This window comes from Neovison vison, chromosome 1 (assembly GCF_020171115.1).
Source record: "Neovison vison isolate M4711 chromosome 1, ASM_NN_V1, whole genome shotgun sequence".
NCBI classification, from domain to species: domain Eukaryota; kingdom Metazoa; phylum Chordata; class Mammalia; order Carnivora; family Mustelidae; genus Neogale; species Neogale vison.
This window is the reverse complement of record NC_058091.1, coordinates 119,305,198-119,324,722: the sequence shown is the minus strand read 5'-3', so window position 1 is coordinate 119,324,722 and position 19,525 is coordinate 119,305,198. Positions and strand designations below refer to the sequence as shown.

Here is a 19,525-nt window from a genome sequence, read left to right as displayed (position 1 = left end):
AAAGAAAGGTCTATATTCTCTTCCAGGAAGCTCATGTAACCCTCCCAGTCAAAGGCTTCACCCCGCACTTCTCCCCTTTTCCAAGGTGCAAAGACACCCCCTACCCCATGCCCTCCTCCAGTGTCTCCCATGGGAGGTTTTCAGATAATCAAGTATAGGTTTTCAGAAACTCTACTTCTGTCTCCCTGCCCCCTGCCCCACTCTCTGTCTTCTTCCTCCAGAAAAACTCTCCTTTGTTTCCAGAGTCCCCGCAATGTGGATTTTCTGCCAAGTTCTAGACAATCCATGTTTGGTTCTGGGTCCTTTAATGAGGCCCTAGTCCATTCACCTCAAAGATCAATCTCTGTGTTGATGGTTTTTCAAGACTCCTCCTTAGCTTTCCTGGTCTTCTGGTTATTGGTAACAGAACAGTTTCCCCTGCCCCTCCCATTCCAAAGCCCAGAAGACAACTCACTGGAAGCATGAGAGATGTCCCGGGAGGGCCAGGGGCCCCATCCGATCCAGGGAGCCCTGCTCGGCCAGGGGGGCCCTAGAATAGGGAGAAAATGAGGATAGGTGGACAGTTAGGGAATGTTAGGGTCTTGGCATCAGTGTGAAACCCTCTATAGAATAAATATAAACTTCCCTATATCTTTCCTGAACTGTCCTTCCCTCATACAGAAAAATAAGGGTGAGATACCAGATTACACCCCTCCCCAATCAGAACCTGTCCTCTCTTCTGGGTGTTGGGGAGCACACCAACCCCTTGTTCATTAATCAGCCATTTAATGAGGAATTACTTAGCTTGGCACCCCTGTACCCCTGTTGGGTACTAGAGGCTCCTCTGCAGTCCTCTGCACACACATACACACATGCACGCACGCACACACTACTCCCTTACCCTCTCACCAGGGTCTCCAACTGGGCCTGGGTTGCCCTGGATGCCAGGGGGACCAATCAACCCCTGAGGAACAAAAAAGGTGTGGGTCATCAGGTATGGGCATTCAGATAGAAGAGGGGTATGTGACTGAGGAGTGGACTCTATAAAAGAGATTTGAAAATCTGGGAAGCTTTGGAAGGATTCTCCAGAGTTCTGAGAAGGAGGCCTGGGCATATGTGGGGAAGACATAGGTGAATGTGTAAGAAGGGTCTCTGAGAAAAGAATGGAGGCTAATGGGTCACAGCTACACTTACCGCAGGGCCTTCTGGGCCAGGAGGCCCCTCTACTAGCATACCCTGTAGAACCAAAGGTCAGAAGTCAGAGGCTACAGTGCTAGCACCCCTACCTTCTTTTCTTCTTCCCCCTGCCTTCAGCTCAGTGACCAACAGTGACTTACAGGTTCCAGCACCGCAGGCTCCCCCTTCTCTCCCTTTAGCCCCCGGGGTCCACGGGCAGCCTGAAGAAGACACACATGTAACCCCCAGTGGGGCCTATGAGCAGCCAGGACACCAGGACTATTCCCATCCCAACTCCCACCTTCCTTCACTCTCAGATCCTCTGGAGACCTCCCCAACCCTATGTGACTGTCTCTTCACAGACCTCCTAGGTCTTCCAAGGAGACCTCAGAGCTCTCCACCTCCAATTCCCAGCTCCATCTTAGCAAACAAACTTCCTCATTTCCCTGACGACCTCTTTCAGGAAGATCTTCACACACTTCCCGGAATTCCAAACCACATCCTTAGACTTCCCAAATCTTCTTCTGGAAGACCGTGCCCTATTCTGCAAGCTCCCTTTGACTCCAGGAATCTTTAGAACTTTAAGAAACTATCAGCTACCTCACCCTTACTGCAATCTACCAAGTAAGCATCTCTCTAAGATTGTACATTGCTTTTTATCGGGGTTTGAAGGAGAGCATGGATCCATATGACAGTCTGACATAATCTAAGAAGTCTTTTCTGGGAAAGAGAAAGTATATGCCCTTATGCACATAAATTTTCTTAGAATTTCAAAGGGTTCACAAGTTAAAAACTCTACAGAGGTTAAACACCCATACTCTAAGTACAATTGGAAGGCAGTCAGACCTCATAACTGGTTTTTGGAAAGATACGGCTCTTGGGCTATCACTCAAGCCCCTGAGCAGAACCCCAGTCCCTCTCCCAGCAAGGACACTACATCCCTCCTCTGGCCCTCATTTATACTCCAAGCCCACCAGTTCCTTCTTTTCCACACTTCTCAGATGCCCACCCTCAACACTGAGGCCAGAACCAAGATATGGATGGGAAGAATGGAAATCATTCTCCACCTCCCCAACTCTCCCAACAAAGACCTTCAGAATCCACCCCTCCGCCTCCATCCTGACCAAACAGCAATGATGAATTTTCAAACTCTCCCATATCCCATATCAACCCCAAATTTCCAGAAAGCAGCAAAAGGGAAAGGCAGCATAAGGTCAAGGGTGGCAGTATTAGAGAAGGAAAGTGTGGGACAAGGCAGCAGGGTAGAGGAGGCAGCTCTAATTGCAAGGCAAGCAAAAGATGAGTGGAATAAACAGGAAATTTCCCAGCTGAGAGGGAGTGGTTGAAGACATGGGAAACAATTAAGGGAGACATTTCAAAGGGACAAACACTTGGAAGCAAGAATGATGCCAGGGCCAAGAAAAATTAAAGATGGCCAAGATGGCTAGAAAATGAACTGGACAAACAGGAAGTGGTTGGACAGACAGGAAGCAGCCAAGAAAAGAAGATTCAGGAAGTGGACCTTCAACAACAACATGGCTACCATGACCAAGAGAAAGAAGTTGTTCACAAAACAGACAAAAAGTGACTCCTGGAAAGGGGATTATGACAACAAAAGGTAATTCTTCCAGAAAACACAGACATCAAGGCTAGTACACACAGGAAGTAGCCATGATAAATATCTAGGCCCACAGTGGAAACTTCATTATTTGGATGACCTGAGACACACAGGAAGTGGCTTATTAGCAAAGGAAAGTGTTACAAGACAGCATGAAAAACTAAAGCCAATACATAAATAACTTCCTTTCAGTACAAACTGTCACAGTCATGGATGGATGCCATGGCCAAGGAAGACAGGAAAGGATAGACAGGAGTGACCCGTAGGTTAGAAAATATGACATAGGAAGTTAGATCATTTGGCAGCAACATGGATAGGAAATTGTTTTTACCAAGAAGAAATGATTGAGACAGACTGACAATGGACAAAAAATAGGGGATTATTGGCCAAAAGCTTTATGAAATACAACTTGATTGAGACAGAAAGTGGCCAAGAAAGATAGGAAGTGGTTATAGGATTAAAAAAGGAAAAAAAAAAAATCCCAACTGCCCTGGACAGACGGATCCATGAGTTGTCACAGGGCAAGATATTTGGCAGGGGAAAGCAGAAAGTCATCCTTTCAAGCAACATATACATCTTATGTGAACAGGAAAAGGTGACTCATCAATGGGAGATAGCTTGCAGCCAATAGACAATAATCAGAAACAACAGGAAGCAATTCTTCCAGCTCCCACTGCAGGTCAAGAACGGAAGAGGAGCTCCTTTCACTTACGGCTCCCGAGGGGGCTGTCTCCGCAGACAGGGCAGGGCCAAGTTCCGTCTCCTCACGATAATCGTCCCCATAGCCATAGGTGTAATCGTAGGGCCCTGCTGGGGGGTCTGTGCCACCCTCCCCATATTCCTCTGTCAGGAACCTGTCGGCTGTGGAGGGGACCTGGAGATCTGTCTGCTCCTTCCCGGAGATGGGGAGGGAGAGGGGTAGATGGGGGCATTAGGGCTGAGAGGAGGTTTTCCCTGGACCCGAAGGGTGTGGGGTCTGGCCCAAAGAATTCTGAGGGTAACTGGGACTGGATTTTTTCTCCCAAAGAAAGCAAGGGAAGTGGTTGTATAGAAAGGGGAGGGCCATCAAAGGCCCCAAATGAGGAGGGATGCCCCCAAAATGGGCCTGGTGGGAAGAAAAAATGAATTACAAGAAGGAAGAAGAGTGGCCGGAGGGCTGGACACAGAGTAGACAGTCTGTGGAGATAATGGTAGACAAAGGAGTCCAGAGAATAATCAAAGAAAAGGATATAAAAACAGAACAGAAAAAGTGACAAGATTGGACAGAAGACTCCTGGGAACAGAAATACGATGAAAACCTTTAGACACCAACATGGGGAAGAGGTTGTTCCAGAATCAAAGACTAATGGAAGGAGACATGGACCCTGAAAAAAAATGGCTGTGCTTAGAAAGATAAGCAGGCCCATAGGTCTGGAGTGACTGGAAGACCACAAATGGATATGACAAAGAGCCCTCCGGCCAGAGGAAGAGTTGATTCACCAAGATGACGTGGGAAAGGGGAGTGGGTCACAGATGCCCACTGCCCCCAGCTGGCGTGAGGGTGGGGGATGGAGTTACCTCCTCAGGGGGTGGCAAGGGGCTCGATTCCAGTATTCCTTCCTCTTCACCTGGGGTGGGGTCCTAACCCCAAGGAGAAGGGGGAGAAGAGTAATATGGGGTGGAAAGGAAGAAGAGAGGTTAGCAGGAGGGGACGCAAAGCAGCACCTTGTCCCCCGCTGTGGGCAGTGTCTGTACTGGGGCGGTGGGGGTAATCTCAGATCTTGCAGCCCCTTTGGAGGGGGGGACAGTTTGGGGAGAGTAAATCTCCGAGGCCATAGAGGTTTGGGAGCACAGATCTGGATGCCCCAGCTCTACCTGCCGGTAACCGCTTCCTCTGGTCCTGGGGGGGGCCCGGGCAGTGGGGGGAGCTGCCCGCCGAGCTGGGCGTCTGAACGGGGGAGGCAGGCCCCGCGCTGGGCCGGAACCTCCAATTCGAGAAGGCCTCCGGCCTGGTGAGGGGGGCGCCTGCCGGGCTGCTGACCTCTTGGCAGGTGGGGTAGGCTTTCTGGGAGGGGTCCGATGCCCCCTGGGGGGAGGGGGAGCCCTGCGGCTGGGGCTCGGTGGTCTCTGTAGCAGAGAGACATGGGAGGGAGCAGTGAGGACACTCCCATAATCTAAATAAATGATGTCTCTCCCCAAATGTTAAGAGGGGAGGAAGGTGCCCTAGGAGATGTTTCCAGGGGTGGTGGGAGGAAGGGAAGAAATAAAGGGGTCCCTCAAGTTTACCTGATAATCAGGGGTCGTCCCTGCAGTCATCACATCGTAATAAGGGGTCTCGTAGTCATAGTAGAAAGACTCAGTGGGCTGGGGTTCGGGAAGGGGCAATGGGAACGGTAGGAAGAGGGATGGGTATAAGAGTGAGTAGAGGGAGAGGAGGGGGTGGTGTGGGGGTTTGGAAATGGGGTAGGAGTTAGGGATAAAAGGAGAGGTTGGGGAGAGGTGGGGCCGCGGGTCCCACATGTGAGACAGAAGTAGACATGATTAAGAGATTGACCCTCCAACCTTCAGACCACTGACCCCAGATCATATCTCACCTTAACTATCTGGATGCCACCCAATCCATTGTCTCCTTTCCCTCCCTCCCCTTGCCACCACCCAGGCCTTTATTCTGCACCTCCACATGCAGGGGGACAGAGACTGGGGCCCAACACAGAATTCCATAGACCCAGCACTCTTCTGGGATTTTCTCTATCTCCTGCTCCTCCCCATTTCTCCTCCTAGGTCTTACTGTCTCAACTTTTCTCCCTGGTTCTGTCTCTCCCCTACTCTGCTTGCCCATCCTCTGTCCCCGCATCTTATCCCACACACACACTGCCCCCCAATCTCTTAATTCAAGGAAGGGATGTGAAACCCAAGGACACAGTTCCAGGAAGACTGGTGGAGGAAAGGAGACATGAGCAGGGGACACAGCTCCCAGCCATGAAGTCTTTCATAATGACTCTTTTTATTTTTAATTGAAAATAAAAAGGTTGATGAATGAGGACTGGGAAGAGGGAGTGATGGTTGGGAGAGGGAGGCATGGTTAGAGTGGCTCTAGTGGAGGGGGGACAGAAGCCCAAAACAGGATGGGGAGCTCTGGAACATTGGGGGAATTCCCCTGGGGAGGTGTCTGGGTACTTCCCTTCCCTGGAGTGTGCTGTGGTTTGGGGTTCACCCAGCTCCCTCACCTGTCGCTGAGGTTCCTGGTTTTGTGGCCTATGAAGTCTTGATGGCTGCTGTTTTGGAGATCTCTGGGCCCTGTGAGACTGTTGTTTCTGAGGTCTCTCCCTCCAAGCTCCTTCACACTCCAGCTCCTTCTGTTCACAGGACTCGTAGGCAGCTTGCACCCCTGGGGCAATGACAAGCTCCTGGATGTCACCCTGCAAAGACATGGAGGATGAACTTCAAGGGAGGGAGGCAGAGAGAGTTTCGGAGACAGAGGATCGAGTCTGGGATGCAGGGTAAGAGCCAAAACTAAGTAAAAGGACATAATGGGAGAAGGTCATTATCTGCCCTCCCATGTACACAGCCCTTTTCAACTTTCAAAGGACCTTCTCATCCATAATCTCACTGGACCTTCACCACAACTGGAAAATCAGTAGAACAAGGCTATTTATGCCTATTGTTCAAATATTCCATTCAGGAAAGCTCAATGTGGCAATGACTGGCTCAAGGTCACTTGTAATTGTAGACTCAGGGAATTCATACATTCCAATTCTAAATCCAACACTGTTTGTCCACCCCCTCCCCTTTGTGGTAATGCATGAACCTTTCCACAAAGTCTTCTGGAAACAGTGGCCAAGTCTTAGTTTCTTTGACTTTCCAATAAAAGTAATGATTAGAATTCTCAGGACCTCTAAAAATGGGGGAGAGGGAAGACACTTTTGAATTCCAATGACATTTGTTTGAGCCCACACATGATTCTTTGCATACCCTGCCTTGCATTATTGTTTGGGGTTATTGTCTCATCTTCAAAGAGGAACTGGGAGCTCCTGAGAATAATGGAGACCTTATATTACTCTTCCATGTTCTCCTTGACACTGGGACAGCAGGTGTTCAAAGAATATGGACTGGTTGCGTGGGTGGATGGTTGGATGGATGGATGGACGGATGGATGGATAGGTCAGTAGGTGAATGAATGGGGCTCAAATGCATGACTGATTGAATGGGAGGGTTGGTGGATGGTGAACGAATGGATGGGAGCATTGGTAGGTAGATAAATGGAGATATGGAGTAGAGGAAAGAAACTGGTAGGCAGAGAGATGAATGGAAGTAAAATATGTGAATGAATGAATGGTAGGATGGAGAGTGAGTGGGTGAGGAGATAGGTGGGTGAGTGAGGGTATGGACGAGTACATGCATATGTACACCTCATATGCATGGGTAGATGGGCTGGGTGGGATGAGTGAATAAATGGATGGGTTAAAGATGATAGATTGATGGATGAGTGAAGAAAAAAGTGGCTGAGCAGAGAAGATGGGCAAGGAATGGATACAAATCTGAATGCTTGATCGGTGAGTGAGTACGTAAATGGATGGGTGGATGTTAGATGAGGATATGAATGGGTGGGTGTAGATAAAGAGACTGGTTGAAGGGATGAACAGATAGGTAGACTCATGAAAACTGATAAAGGCAGCTGTCCTGCCATATAAGTGGGCACCTAATTCTTCAACAGAGAAAATTAGCCCCAGGGATAGGAAATGCAAATAGAGATTCATGAGGGCTCGAATGAAGGGCTAGGCTCTAAGAAGATGGAGTACTAGGGCCAGAAGGGCAATGGGCACAAGATATGGGACAAGCAATCACTCTGTTCTCTATGTTCTGCTTACCTCAAACACTTCTTCATCCAGGATGCGGGCACCAAAGATAATCACTCCATGAGTGTCCAACAGTGGGCGAGCACTTCGGGGGAGAGGCCGGGTGACCCGCTTCTTGCAGTCAACTATGAGGGTGACAGACTGGCCCTTCACAGCCACAGCCACACGGTGCCACCTGGTCATGGGCGGGGGGAGTGGGTCAAGTGATTGACTGAGGGTCAAGTCAACAGGGCTGATGGAAAGGTTGGAGCCAATGATAATAGTAGCAGTAATCCAAGTGGCTATTTACTGACTGTTTACAATGCACCAGGTACCAGGCAATACTTTCCTCATTTGATTGTGATGATTCTATCATCCTTATAGCCATAGAAACTGAGGCTTTAAAAAGTTCACTTGCCCAAGGCATAGACTAGTACTACGTACAAGGATTTAAACACTAAAGCCCAAACCCTGGGCCAGAAGTGTAGGAAGTTTGGGCAATAGGTAGGTGAGGTGAGGCCAAAAGGGTCAGTTGGGGTTCCTAGTTCAGGGAGTGGGGGTTCTGGGGTCAGTGTTCCAAGGAGATGTCCTGAAGGGACAGTCCAGGCAGACCAGAGGAGCAAAGTGACTTACTTGCCATCTGCTAGGCTGAGGCCTCTGAAGACTGGCTGAGCTGGGGGTCGAGGCCGTCCAGTCTGATCCTCATACAGGAAGCGGAATGGTCGGCCAAGCTCCAGGCCCAGCTGTTGGACACCCTGGGCACTGTAGAGAGTCAGGAGGGGAGCCTGGAGGCCAGGGCGGGTCCGGACAGCAGTCAGCAATGAGAAATCTTTGGGAAAACCTCCTGGTACGCGAGAGAGACACAACCAGGTGGAATGAGAGGCAAAAAGAACCATAAAACCTTTTCCTTACGGTGTCTGACTCTAGACCCCGCCCCATGGCCTCCCCCAGCTCTCCCTACTCCAGCATGTCACCCATACCTGGGAAGAGCTGGCGGGTGGGTGCACTGAGCTGGGCAGGACGGGATACTCGGTAGGCCACATCAGCTGGACAGATGCCTCTTGCCCTCCGGACGCCATCAGGAAGGGAGGGGAACCTCAGGGCCCGGAGCACATCCACAGGCGGTGTACCTGGGAGAGTCCATGAGGATCAGGAGAAGGGACACACCTTCAGGAGGGCCAAGATATGGGGGCATTTGGGGTCTGGAACTCAGCTTCCTGCAGCTCAAGCTCTCTGAAGACAAAGGTCACTCCTCCCTTACCTGCCCCCAAATAGACCCTGAACAGATGGGAAACCAGAATCACCAGGAAGAGGGCAGCACTGGCCCTGTGTTCAGCTCCACGTAACCCTGCCCCTCTTGCTCCCAGGGTGTCTTGCTCAGTCTCTCCTGATCTCTGTCTTTCAACCTACGGATCTCTCTCCACTCTCCACCATTTCCCCTTCTCTGTCTCTCTCACTCTTCCTTTCTCTACATCTGTTGATCTTCCTGTCTCCCTGTCTCTTCTGTCTTCTTCCACCTCCCTCCCGCTCCTTCTATGTTTTTTTCTCCCCCTTATTTGTCCCTCTCTCACTCCCTTTCCATATCTCTGGGTCTCTGGATCTCTGGCCTCTTTCCCGTATCTCCAGCACAAACAACATCTGGGCAATCGATCATTCTGGGCACAGGAGGTGCGGGCCGGGGTGAGGGGGGGCACTTGGGAGGGAGCAGAGAGGCAGATCTATGGGGATGGGGCTCCAAGCTGCTTCAGTGCCTGCGTTTGGGGAGGTGGGGACAACTCTGACCATGCTGAGGATGGAGATAGCAGAAAGAGCCACCCTAGGAACCTGTGCCCCTGGCTCAGGAGATGGGCTGTGAAGCCGGGAGGGGTGGGGGGGAGAGCTGCCATGAGGAGCGGAGCAGGGCCAGGGCCCAGAGCCACACATCTGTTGATCCCATCAGAGTCCCTGCCCAAAACCCGGGCAAGCTCCCCGCACCTGGAACTTCAACCCTGCCCCACTACCCCCATCTCTCGGATCCAAAGATTTGAGACCCAGGCCATCCCCTCTATCCACCTAGAATTCAGCTTCCTCAGACTCAAACTCCCTGGAAGACAAAGGTCACCTTTCCTTCACTTGCTCCCCGGTACACACACTCCTCATGCCATCAGTTCCAGATTGGAAAAATCCCAAAGAAAGTCCAGCAAAATTTTCATAGAAGCATGGGGCAGGGCAGGGGCCATAGCGATCAGGAGAGCAGAGCTGGGTGGGGTGGGTGAGGTGGGGCGGACAGGCAGAGAAAAGGCCCTTTGAGTCCAGGAGCCGGGAAACCACGGCCTTGCCCTCCCCTTCACCACCCCCCCCTCGCCTGAGCCTGGCCCCTGAGTGTGGCAGCTCCGCAAACACCAACACACAAGGGCCGCTTTGAGAGAGGAAGGGTGAGTGAGACAGAGACACAGAGACTCACAGAGACCCCAGGCCAAGGAGACCTCTGAGGCCCCCCACCTTTCACCAAACCCCACAGGAGAATAGTTCCATCCTATAGACAACCTACCCACAGGTCTGCCCACCTCAGGCCACATATGTGCCCACTGACTCTGGCCTTGGTCTGCCCCACAGGCTCCTCTCAGGCAGCCCCATCACCCCACCTACACTCTATCTTTGGTCCCCGAATACCCCCACTTTTTTTTACTCCTATGAATTCCACACCAGCCCATTTCCCTATAGAGTCCCATCTCTAGCCACTCAGCCCCAAAATAAAAGACAGTCATCTTAACCATCCCCCATCTCCATGCTAGAGGATTCCTTTCCTTCTTGAAAAAGGCTCCAAGAGTCCACAGACATGGCACACTTCCATTTCCTGTCCCTCAGCCTCATGCTCCTCGTATCATGGAAGTTCCTCTTTCTGTGATCTAATCTAAATCCTTTATGCTGCTCTTCTGACCATTTTCTCTCCAGAACGAAGAAGAAATGAATAGTAGAGTTATATGCAAATCAGCCTTCAGTGTTGCCAGGAGTGGGAGGCTTGTTCCTGCCTGCCTAGAACCCAGGTACTCCCAGCCCCCTCCTCTCCAGCATCAAATCCCTTTCCTAGGCGCCAGGACTTCTGGATCCTGGGAAAAAGAAGGAAAAGATTGGGGTTGTGGACACCAGGGTCCCAGGGGAGCCCCGCTGGCCAGAGGGGGAGGGGTGGGGCAGGAATGCAAAGAGTTGGCTCCTGCCTCAGACACCTGATCCCAGCCTGTCCAGCGGCCGTCCTGTTGGCAGCCAGCCCCAGTGCTCCCCAGAGCCAGCCGCGTGGCAGCATCGAGGGCACAGGGAGGGGGAAGGGGATGCTATCCGGGAAGCCAGTGGGACAAATAGTCCAGGGGTCCCTTCTTTCTCTACCTACTAGGCTCTGCGCTGACCCACAGATGCTCCCCTCTCACCCCAAACATATAGATAGAAAAGCCTAGAAGACATACACACAATGCTCACCCATCAATACTGACATCTGCCTCCCCATCCCACCATCTGCAGGACCTGGGCACACCTTCGGCTCTCCCTGGAGAACCCCCAGCACCCAGTCCCATTCTTTAAGGTGAGCCTTCACCTTTCAGCCTTACCTGCCCTCTCCCAGTCCCTACAAGGAGGCAAAGAGATTCCCCCTACCTTGGTTCCCAGGGACCCAGGTGACCTGCCCTCCACCCAGGGCCCTTAGCCCCCCAAATCCCCTTCTTGGATTTAGAAGCTCTGCCCTAGGCATCAGCTGTCCCCTACCCAGGGGGATACTGAGAGCTGGAGCCTGACTCCGAGGACGCAGGCGTCAGGGACTCCTCTTACCTGCCCTGGCGGGGACCGCGCTAAGCCCCAGCACTAGCGGTACCAGCAGGAGGAGGCGATGGCAGCGGCTGCATCGCTCCATGGCTGGCGACCCGAACACCGGGTCCCAGGGACCTACGGGCGGTCAGAGGCGCAGAACGCCCCAAAGCTGACAAGAGAGAAAAAGCAGGCTCTGAGCCTCGGACGCTGGGGTCCCGCGAAGGTCAGGGGCTGTCGGGTAGCGACAGCTCTCAGCGGCCCACCTCCATGCAACCGGGCGCCCGTCGGGGCTCTGGCGCCACTCCTTCCTCGGTGGCCGCCGCTCCTGTGTGTCCCCGGCCACCCCGGCGGCCCAGAGCCCCCACCCCGCCCCCGCCCCCGTCCCAGCCCAGCCCAGCCCCCGCCTCCAGCCGCCCGCCCACAGCCACCGAGGGGAAACCCCACCCTCGGTCTCCACCTGGTTGGGGTGGGAGGACGGGAGCCCTCCTTCGCTGACCCTCGGACTGCTCTCCCCTGCTCCTTGCAGACTGAATGGACTGTACCCAAGACTACCTTTTCGGGAACCCCGATATCTCTTCCCTTGCCGCTTCCTTTTCTAGGCCTCAGGGGTCCAGTCAAAGCCCCCACCCCAACTCCCTCCCACCTGAGGGCCTAGAGCCCCTTTTCAGCTGTCCTGGGAGGGACTTAGGGCACAGTGGGAGGGGAGAGGCGGGCCTGGGGGGGGGTCTCTACCTCCCCCCCATCAGGTCTCCATAATTACTTCCCCTCGCCCAGCCCAGTGTAATTACAGAGCCGGCCTGGGGCGGGGGTATTTATAGACTAGGCTATAGATAGCGACTGGGAACCTGCTACCCGACGGCTGCAAGGGGCGGGGCGGGGGGGGGGCAGGTGGTTACAGGGGAGGCAGAGGGACCCGGAGTGGGGACAGATACCGCCAGAGACTGGACAGCCCGACACACGCAGGCTATCAGGTCCAAGGAGATGAAAACGGGGGGTGGGGGAAGGAGGTCAGGGAATCCGGAAGCCCAGGTGGCAAGGGACCCAGCGGGGAGATGAGGGGGCCGTCGAAGCTCGTTGGAAGAGCGCAGGGAAACAGGGTTACTCAGGGACGAGAGGCCGCCTCTGGGCGAGCAAGGACGGAGGAGGCCAGGGCGCTCAGCGCCCGGTGAGCCCCCACGGACGGGCACGGCGCCCGGTCTGCCCGGAGCCCGCGGTGCGGCGGGAGAAGACAGGAGCGAGCCCAGGCGCCGCCGCCCACTGGCGCTAGGAGGGCGCAAGCGAACAAGGCGCCTTTGAGAATCAGCTGCCCCCCTCTTCCTCCTCCAGCCGGCCCCGCCCCCAGGCTGGCACACCCTCTTCCCCCCTCCCCGACAAAGCGCGCCTTGTGTCCCCCACCCTGTGCCCGCCTCTCGGGCCCCAGGGAACCTCGGCGGCGGCGTCAAGGGAGCGCGTTCGAAGCTCCCGACCGGATAACACCCCATGCGCGCGGCCAATACAGTTACCTCAGTCCAGAAAACAGCGATTTAATTTGAAAGCTATTTTATGTGTGAGTGAAAGAGAAGGGAAAGGAACCCCAGAGAGAAGAGCTGCAGGGCAAAAGTCATGCAGCCCCAGCAGGCCATCTCTGCAGGCTGACCATCCCCCCTCAATTCTCAGGCCAGGGTTTTGTGTCCCCCAGGCCACACTGTGTGTGCCCAGGTCTGGGGGAGGGCTGTGAAGGGAAGGGCCTGAGGACTACTCACCAAACCATCCCCACCCCACCCTGCCAGCACACCCCAGGCCCCTTCCCCTAGTTAGACAAGAAACTGTGGGGGAAGGGGTTGGGAAGGCCAGTGCTTGAAGGGCCCTGGGGACAGACCATCTCCAGGGCCCACCCTTTCCCAAACACCACCTCCACCACTGGCATTTCTTAGTCAACCTGGGAAAGTACAGTACTTCTTTGAGTCTAACTGCAAATCTCTATCCTCAGAGGAAATTAAAAATAGCAGATGGGTTCCTACATCTCCACCCACCCCTTAACCACCACCATCTTTTTATTTTTCAGTCTGATTGCAGCAGGAGGTGAAGTGTGAGAGGGACTCTGGACAGGAGACAGTGACAGGGCCCCTCCCTCTTCCAGAGTAGCCCCCACCTGCCAGGCTACTGTCGAGGCTGGCAAGGCCTCAAGGAAGGCCTGTCAGAGCACTACTCCCATGTCCACCAGTTTGGGGGGCCTGCCCCCCAATATCCATCTCTGAACGAATTCCCATTTTCTCTCTTCGCATGGGTAGCTAAGTGAGGCAAGATGAGAAGGAAGCAAGGTCCTGTGAGCAAGGCCAGTGCTTTGTGCTGGGGGAAGGAGAGATCGTTCCAGGCAGGGGGTGAGAAATCACCCCAAATCATGGCAGACCCAGACAAATTCAGAGACTCAAGGCCACTGAAGAGAGAGGTCCAGCCCTCACAAGGATCTGGGGTCCCCTCTGACTTGGGATATCACGCAAACCCCCTGGAGGGTTTATGGATCCTCTTGGAGGTCTCAGCTGTGCCCTCTACACCTCACCCCACCGAGATTCTAGGGCATGGCCCCTCCTCACCATGCCCCAAGGCCAGAGTCCCCCTCGGATGCGTACTCCTCAGGTGAGGAGCACCACATTTGGGTCTGGGCTCAGGCCAGCTGGTGGGGAGCCTCAAGCATCTCCATGAGGAAGGTGTCAATGGGGGTGTCTCCAATGAGCTTGAAGAAAAACAGATGCTCTAGACACTTAAGGCCGATGGACCTGAGGGCAGGAAGACGTAGCAGCAGCTTGGCAAACCTGAGGGAGAGGCAGGAGAAGATAGCTGGAACCACAAGGGCCCTGAACACACCCTCATGGCATCCAACCCCTCACCCCCACAGCTCCTTCTCACCGTCCCTGCTGCTCAGGGTACTTCTGCTTGCAATAGGTCTCCAGTGATGCGTACACTTTCTCCCGCAGAACCTCCACCTCGCTAGGATTGGAGAGGCCCTTGGCATCTGGGATGGCAGGGAAAAGAGGGGGAAGAAGAAGGAAGACAAATCAAGTCAGAACAAATGTGGAGATGCAGCCCACACAATGTCCCTTCTGGGCCCCACCTACTGGCCCTTTACCAGATGCCTGGCAAGGGAAGCAGGGCAAGTTATGGAATGGGGTCAAATGGGAGCGTATCAGTGGATTTTTTCTTGGTCAGCTGGGAGATTGCCAGGTTGAGGGGAATAGCTGGGTAACTTAGGAGTCTCTGGAGAAGAGGAGGCTCCAAGGTTGCCTTGGTCTTGAGAGATAGGGGTGATCCTCCTCTTACCTGGATTGAACAGAATGATTGCCCTCAGGCAGCCAAGCTCTGTCTTGTCCATCCTCATGTCACGCATTTTGGACACTAGCTCTGTCAGCACCCTGGAGAGGGACCTGCAGGTCACTCAAAGGTCACAGCTCAGCCAGCCTTGGACACGGACCAGCCTATAGCCCCACCCCCTCTACCTACAGGCCAGCCCAGCCGAGGGCCACTGACCGATCGAAGATGGCTCCCACGCCTGCAGAATGGGCAGAGTTGCGGTGCACATGAAGACCTGTGGCGAGGAGGATGCCATCTCGGACATCAATGGATCGGTGGGAGAAGGAAGCAATGAGGAGCTCATTCCAGCCTGGGTTGGGGCAGCAAGGGTCAGGAGCCAGAGATCAGACCATGGGATTCAAAGCATATCAGGGGAAGAGAAGAAGAAGTGGTGAGGTCAATGAGCTTGGGCCCCGTGGTATATAAGTATGCACTAGGGTCACTGAAGGTCAGAAGGTGAAGTAGGGGTCATATGTCAAGAGCTCAGGGGGATCCAAGGTCACTGACCTGCCCGGAGCAATATGACCTGGTCATCCAGAGGCAAGGAGGAAAAGTGTGGGATCCTCTTCGCCCACTCAACAAGCGTGAATAGCTGTTTGTCAGCTGCCTGACAGATGTTAGTCACAGGGTCATTTGGCTGCGGGGGATGGGGGGTAAGAGTTATGGAAGGTCTGAAGGTACAGTGGAAGCCCCCCTTGTAAGAGGTTTCTGACATCACCTCCTTAAAGGAGTCTCCCTTCAAAACCATCTGAACCAATCCTTGTAAGTCAGGCTTCTCCTCTGGCATTCGTGAAAACAATTATGCATTTAGAACTTGCCTGTGGTTCCACCACTGGGTTGTTTTGGGATGGGGACAGAGAAAACTATCACACCCACCTCGGATGTTTGAGAGACCTTGTTTGGCAGCACTTCCAGTCCCAGGCAGTTTTGGAGGGGAGGGTTGGGAGGGAAAGGGAGAGGAGAGGGAAACAGAACCAACCTAGACTCCCACTCCCCCACCCCCCATCAAGAAAGAGACTGGATTGACCCCATCACTCACGCTGCTGCCGCTACCCCCGGTTCCCCCAGGACCCTCAACGCCCTGGTCACTCTTCTGCTCCACAGCAAGCTCTGCCTCCAGGATCCTGTCCACAGGCATCTCCTCGGGGGCTCCCCCAGCCCCCTCCCCATCCCCGTCCTTGTCCTTCCCCCGCTGACGCTCCTCCTGTACCGCTGGGGGTGGGAAGAGGAGGAAAAGAAAAAGGGGAAAGTCAATAGTCAGCGGTAAGGGGTTCTGAAATGTCCTTAGGGCCTTATCAAGGTTCTCATGGCCCTTAGGAAATATTTATAGGAATTGGGGAAGTCACTAGCAACAGGGGACCAGGGGCAGTCTGGAAGCAGGGGTTATAAAAGGGCAGATAAATAAACCAAGGAAGAGGACGGGAAGGGACGGTAAAGGATTAGGGAGAAAGTTAACATTTAAACTGAGGACCAACTACATGCTAAAAAACATGAAAACACATTTTAATATTCCCCCAATTATTGTGAAAATCCTGTGAGCTCTTATCTCTGTTATTAAAGATGAAGACTGTAGGGCTTGGAGAGTTAGATAGCTTGTCTAAGTTCACATAATACACAGTAAGTCATCCATCTAAATCCATGTGTGCCTAACTGCAAATCTGACGCTCTTCTGATTCAACTAAGAGGCAGTGAAAGGATCACTGGCCTGGGTCTTCAAGGATGGGTTCTGATCCCCACTTTGTTACATGACCTTAGGAAGACCAGGCCTCAGGCTCATCTTCTCTAAAAGGAGGGATTTGACCAAGATGCTCCAAAGTGTCTGAAAATTCCAGAATCACACTTAAGAAGATAAAGAAAAGGAAGGCATCCCTGAGGTCTTCAGGAAAGTCTATAACTTAAGAGAGTAGAGTCCCAGACTTTGGAGGAAGAACCATAGATAAGCAACCACTGTATCAAGGAGGAGGGACTATTCAGGTAACTGAAGGGGAGACAGAGAAGCCCACTGTGGCTCAGGCAATGTTAGCCTACCCTAGCAGGAGGGAGGGTAGGGGTCAAAGGAGCAGGCAACAGAGGAGTACCCCCTTTAAGAAGGAAACTCAGGGACAAGAGCTGATGAGGGGAGAGAGAAATCAAATATCGCCCTCTAGAGGAGGAGAGAGAACAGTCCAGTCCCCCTGAGAGGTATAGTCTAGGGGTTTTCTGCAGCCTCCCTCCACCTCCTCCCTCCTTTCCCATAAGGTAGCCCAGAAAGCTTGGCTGATGCAGGCCCTTACCCTCTCTCTTCATGCCGGTGGCCAGGCACTTCTGATAGCGGCAGTACTGACAGCGGTTTCGCTGGCGCTTGTCCACGGTGCAGTCCTTGTTGTCCCGGCATGAGTAGGTCAGGTCCTTACGGATGGTGCGCTTGAAGAAGCCTTTGCAGCCCTCACAGCTGTAAACCCCATAGTGTTTGCCTAGAAGGCAAGGGGAATAGAACCAACAAGGCTGCACGTAGATCCCTCACCATTAAGTCTCTTGCCAACTTCCCCCCAGCAAACTTAGCTTAAATCCATTGTGTGTTTACCAAATCCAGAGATGGAGGACCCAGACATGAGGGTTCTCCTCATTGCTCACTGTTCAAAACCCTATACCAACCTCCTCTTTCCTCTGACCATGCCCCATCCCATATTTGAGCTTCAGGTCCCTTACCTATCACCAGGCTTCCCCCCACCCACCTGCTCCAGTGCAACCCCGTGAGCCCCTGGGAATCCCACAAGTGATGGTAAATGTCAGAAACTCTCTTTCTTCCTCTCTGGTCATCCTCTGAGCCCCATACCTGAGCTTCGGTCCCCGCAGATTGCACATAGCCGTTTGCCAGCCCCAGGGCCACCTGGAGGGGGTGGACAGTGCAGGCCCCGAACCCCTAAGACTGGTGGCTTCACATCTTCAGGTGGGCCAGACCCACCCCCAGGGAGCGACACTGTTGAGTTAATCTGGGATAGGGGGAAATAGGGAAGTCACAGGGAGACTCATTGGGAAGGAGAATCTCTCAGAGGTCATGGAAATCATCCCTTACCATCTAGGCAGGGCCCTGCATTGCACATTACAGAGGACATTATTTACACTGCAGTCTACGTGAAGGGGAACCCCTGGAGCACAATCCCAAAGACATTAGGCATACAATTCTCCCTGAAATTGTGCAATACAGAAGCCCTGAAGGGCAAGTATCTCAGGATGGCAGATGGGACAAAAAGGCAAAAAACCCTGATAAATGAAAGGGACATCAGAATATCAAGGTTCTTTTACAGGGCTGGGGAGGAAGCATGCACTGAAAGATCAGTCACCTCAGGAAGGGCAAGGGGTCTCACAAGGACCACAGGCCTGCCAGGATTAGAGGACTGGAAGGTCAGTGGGCCATGGGGAAGTTCACACAAGGATCTGGTGTCACAAGGAAAACAAGGAAATGAAAGTGGAGAGGCAGTCAGTGAGCCATGACCTCTCACCTGGGGACTGCTGACAGGCCCGGAGAATCCTGGGGGAGCTGGAGGGGGCAGACCAGGGGACCCCATGGAAGAGCTGATGACAGGGAAAGGGGAGCCCAGTGGGGGAGGTGGCATCGGGGGCGGGGGTGGGGCCCCAGAGCCTCCAAGGGAGGAGGCTGCTGAAGGGGGTAGGGGTAGCCCGGGAGGAGAAGAGGGAGGGGCCCCCTGGGGAAGGGGATTTGGGGAGGAACTGTCTGGGCTTCGGGAGTCTGAGGGAGGGGTACACACAGGCACAGAGACACACAGACAGAAAGACAAAAAAGAGAAAATGAGTCTTAGGTCATCCAGTTGGAGACTTTAATTCTCTAATCCCCCACCGCACCCCACCCCAACCCATTCCACTCATCCTCATGTCCAGAAACACCCTGTTGTCAAACAACAGTTTAACTCCTAATTGTGGTGAGAGGAGGGGGTGGACAAAAGACAGGCTAGATCACGCGAGGGAGAATTCCACGCAATGCATTTGGTCACCCCAAGCCAGACATGTCTTATGTGGGTGGGGCAGCACGTGGGGTGGAACTGACGGCCCCTCCATTCCCAGCTTGTAGCCGGACTGTACAAGGAAAAGAGGCGGAGGAGACCCCTCCTAGGACGCAGGATCTGCCTTCAAACGTCCAGAGTCCCCAAACTCAAGGACTCGTGTCCCACGCCCCGGACCTCCAGATTGCAGGGCCTCAAACAGCCACAGCTGGGAGGGCGGAAGCTTCCCCCTCCCCGCCCCGCCCCGGGGAGGAGGGCGCTAAGGCCCCCGGGAGGGAGGGGACGCATGTTTACAAACAAGGGGGCGGGAGCGCCAGGGAAAGCGCGCCAGGGGACGGGGGGGAGGGGTCGCAGATAACGCGGTCACTGGTTCGCCTGTCCGTCCGCTAGGACACTCACCCCGCCCGCTGTCGCCCATCCCGTCCCGTCCAGCCTCCCCCGGCTCCGGCTCCGGGGTTTGTTGTTCTCCGGCTGCTGCCGCCGCCGCCGCCGCCGCTGCGGGATCCAGCCAGGGCCGTCGCCGCCGCCACCGGGAGGCGACCCCACAATGCATTTCTTTTCGCACCCCCACCGGCCCACACTGCCCTGCGGCATGCCGCTCGGGGACGAAGGGCGGGCGAGCAGCCCAAGACATGATTCTTGGCTGAGTGCAAGGATACCAAAGAGGTACCAGGGATTCCCAAGTATTGACCAGGGGACTAGCTGAGCACGAGGAAGCCCCAGAGGAGAAGACTCTGGGCTTAACCGGGTCAAATTAAGCGCTTCGCTCTGCTCTGTACCAAAATGACAGCACCGACATGGCAGCCATCTTGGTATAGACGGGAAGTCTCCGC

At 53.9% G+C, this 19,525-nt stretch overlaps 2 protein-coding genes across 4 annotated transcripts in view; both read right to left on the bottom strand.

Moving 5' to 3' along the window:
- The window catches only part of COL11A2 (collagen type XI alpha 2 chain), a 29,123-nt gene extending 17,206 nt beyond the window's left edge, over positions 1-11,917 (bottom strand). The window contains exons 1-13 of one of the 2 annotated variants that reach the window (XM_044255458.1): positions 11,822-11,917; positions 11,386-11,533; positions 8,568-8,717; positions 8,221-8,431; positions 7,621-7,783; positions 5,980-6,171; positions 5,039-5,116; positions 4,331-4,393; positions 3,486-3,665; positions 1,317-1,376; positions 1,174-1,215; positions 881-943; positions 455-529 (exon numbers count right to left, since the gene is read on the bottom strand). In XM_044255458.1, the coding sequence (XP_044111393.1) occupies positions 455-529; positions 881-943; positions 1,174-1,215; positions 1,317-1,376; positions 3,486-3,665; positions 4,331-4,393; positions 5,039-5,116; positions 5,980-6,171; positions 7,621-7,783; positions 8,221-8,431; positions 8,568-8,717; positions 11,386-11,467 (1,359 nt within the window). In that variant the 5' untranslated portion in view covers positions 11,468-11,533; positions 11,822-11,917. Of the gene's footprint in view, positions 1-454; positions 530-880; positions 944-1,173; positions 1,216-1,316; positions 1,377-3,485; positions 3,666-4,330; positions 4,394-5,038; positions 5,117-5,979; positions 6,172-7,620; positions 7,784-8,220; positions 8,432-8,567; positions 8,718-11,385; positions 11,678-11,821 lie in introns of those variants that run through there. The other variant, XM_044255466.1, reaches the window with a different exon arrangement.
- A 954-nt stretch (positions 11,918-12,871) lies between these two features.
- On the bottom strand, positions 12,872-19,445 carry RXRB (retinoid X receptor beta). Of its 2 annotated transcripts, none has more exons than XM_044255482.1 (10): positions 19,092-19,445; positions 18,174-18,421; positions 17,507-17,663; positions 16,965-17,144; positions 15,731-15,903; positions 15,199-15,328; positions 14,869-15,001; positions 14,662-14,765; positions 14,251-14,356; positions 12,872-14,156 (listed from the first exon to the last, which is right to left on the bottom strand). In XM_044255482.1, the coding sequence occupies exons 1-10, from the start codon at positions 19,324-19,326 to the stop codon at positions 14,009-14,011; spliced, it is 1,614 nt and encodes a 537-aa protein (XP_044111417.1). In that variant the 5' UTR covers positions 19,327-19,445; the 3' UTR covers positions 12,872-14,008. The 2 variants fall into 2 exon arrangements, with proteins under 2 accessions (XP_044111417.1, XP_044111416.1); XM_044255481.1 differs by having other exon boundaries at positions 14,662-14,753; positions 19,092-19,424.
- Positions 19,446-19,525: the final 80 nt, after the last annotated feature.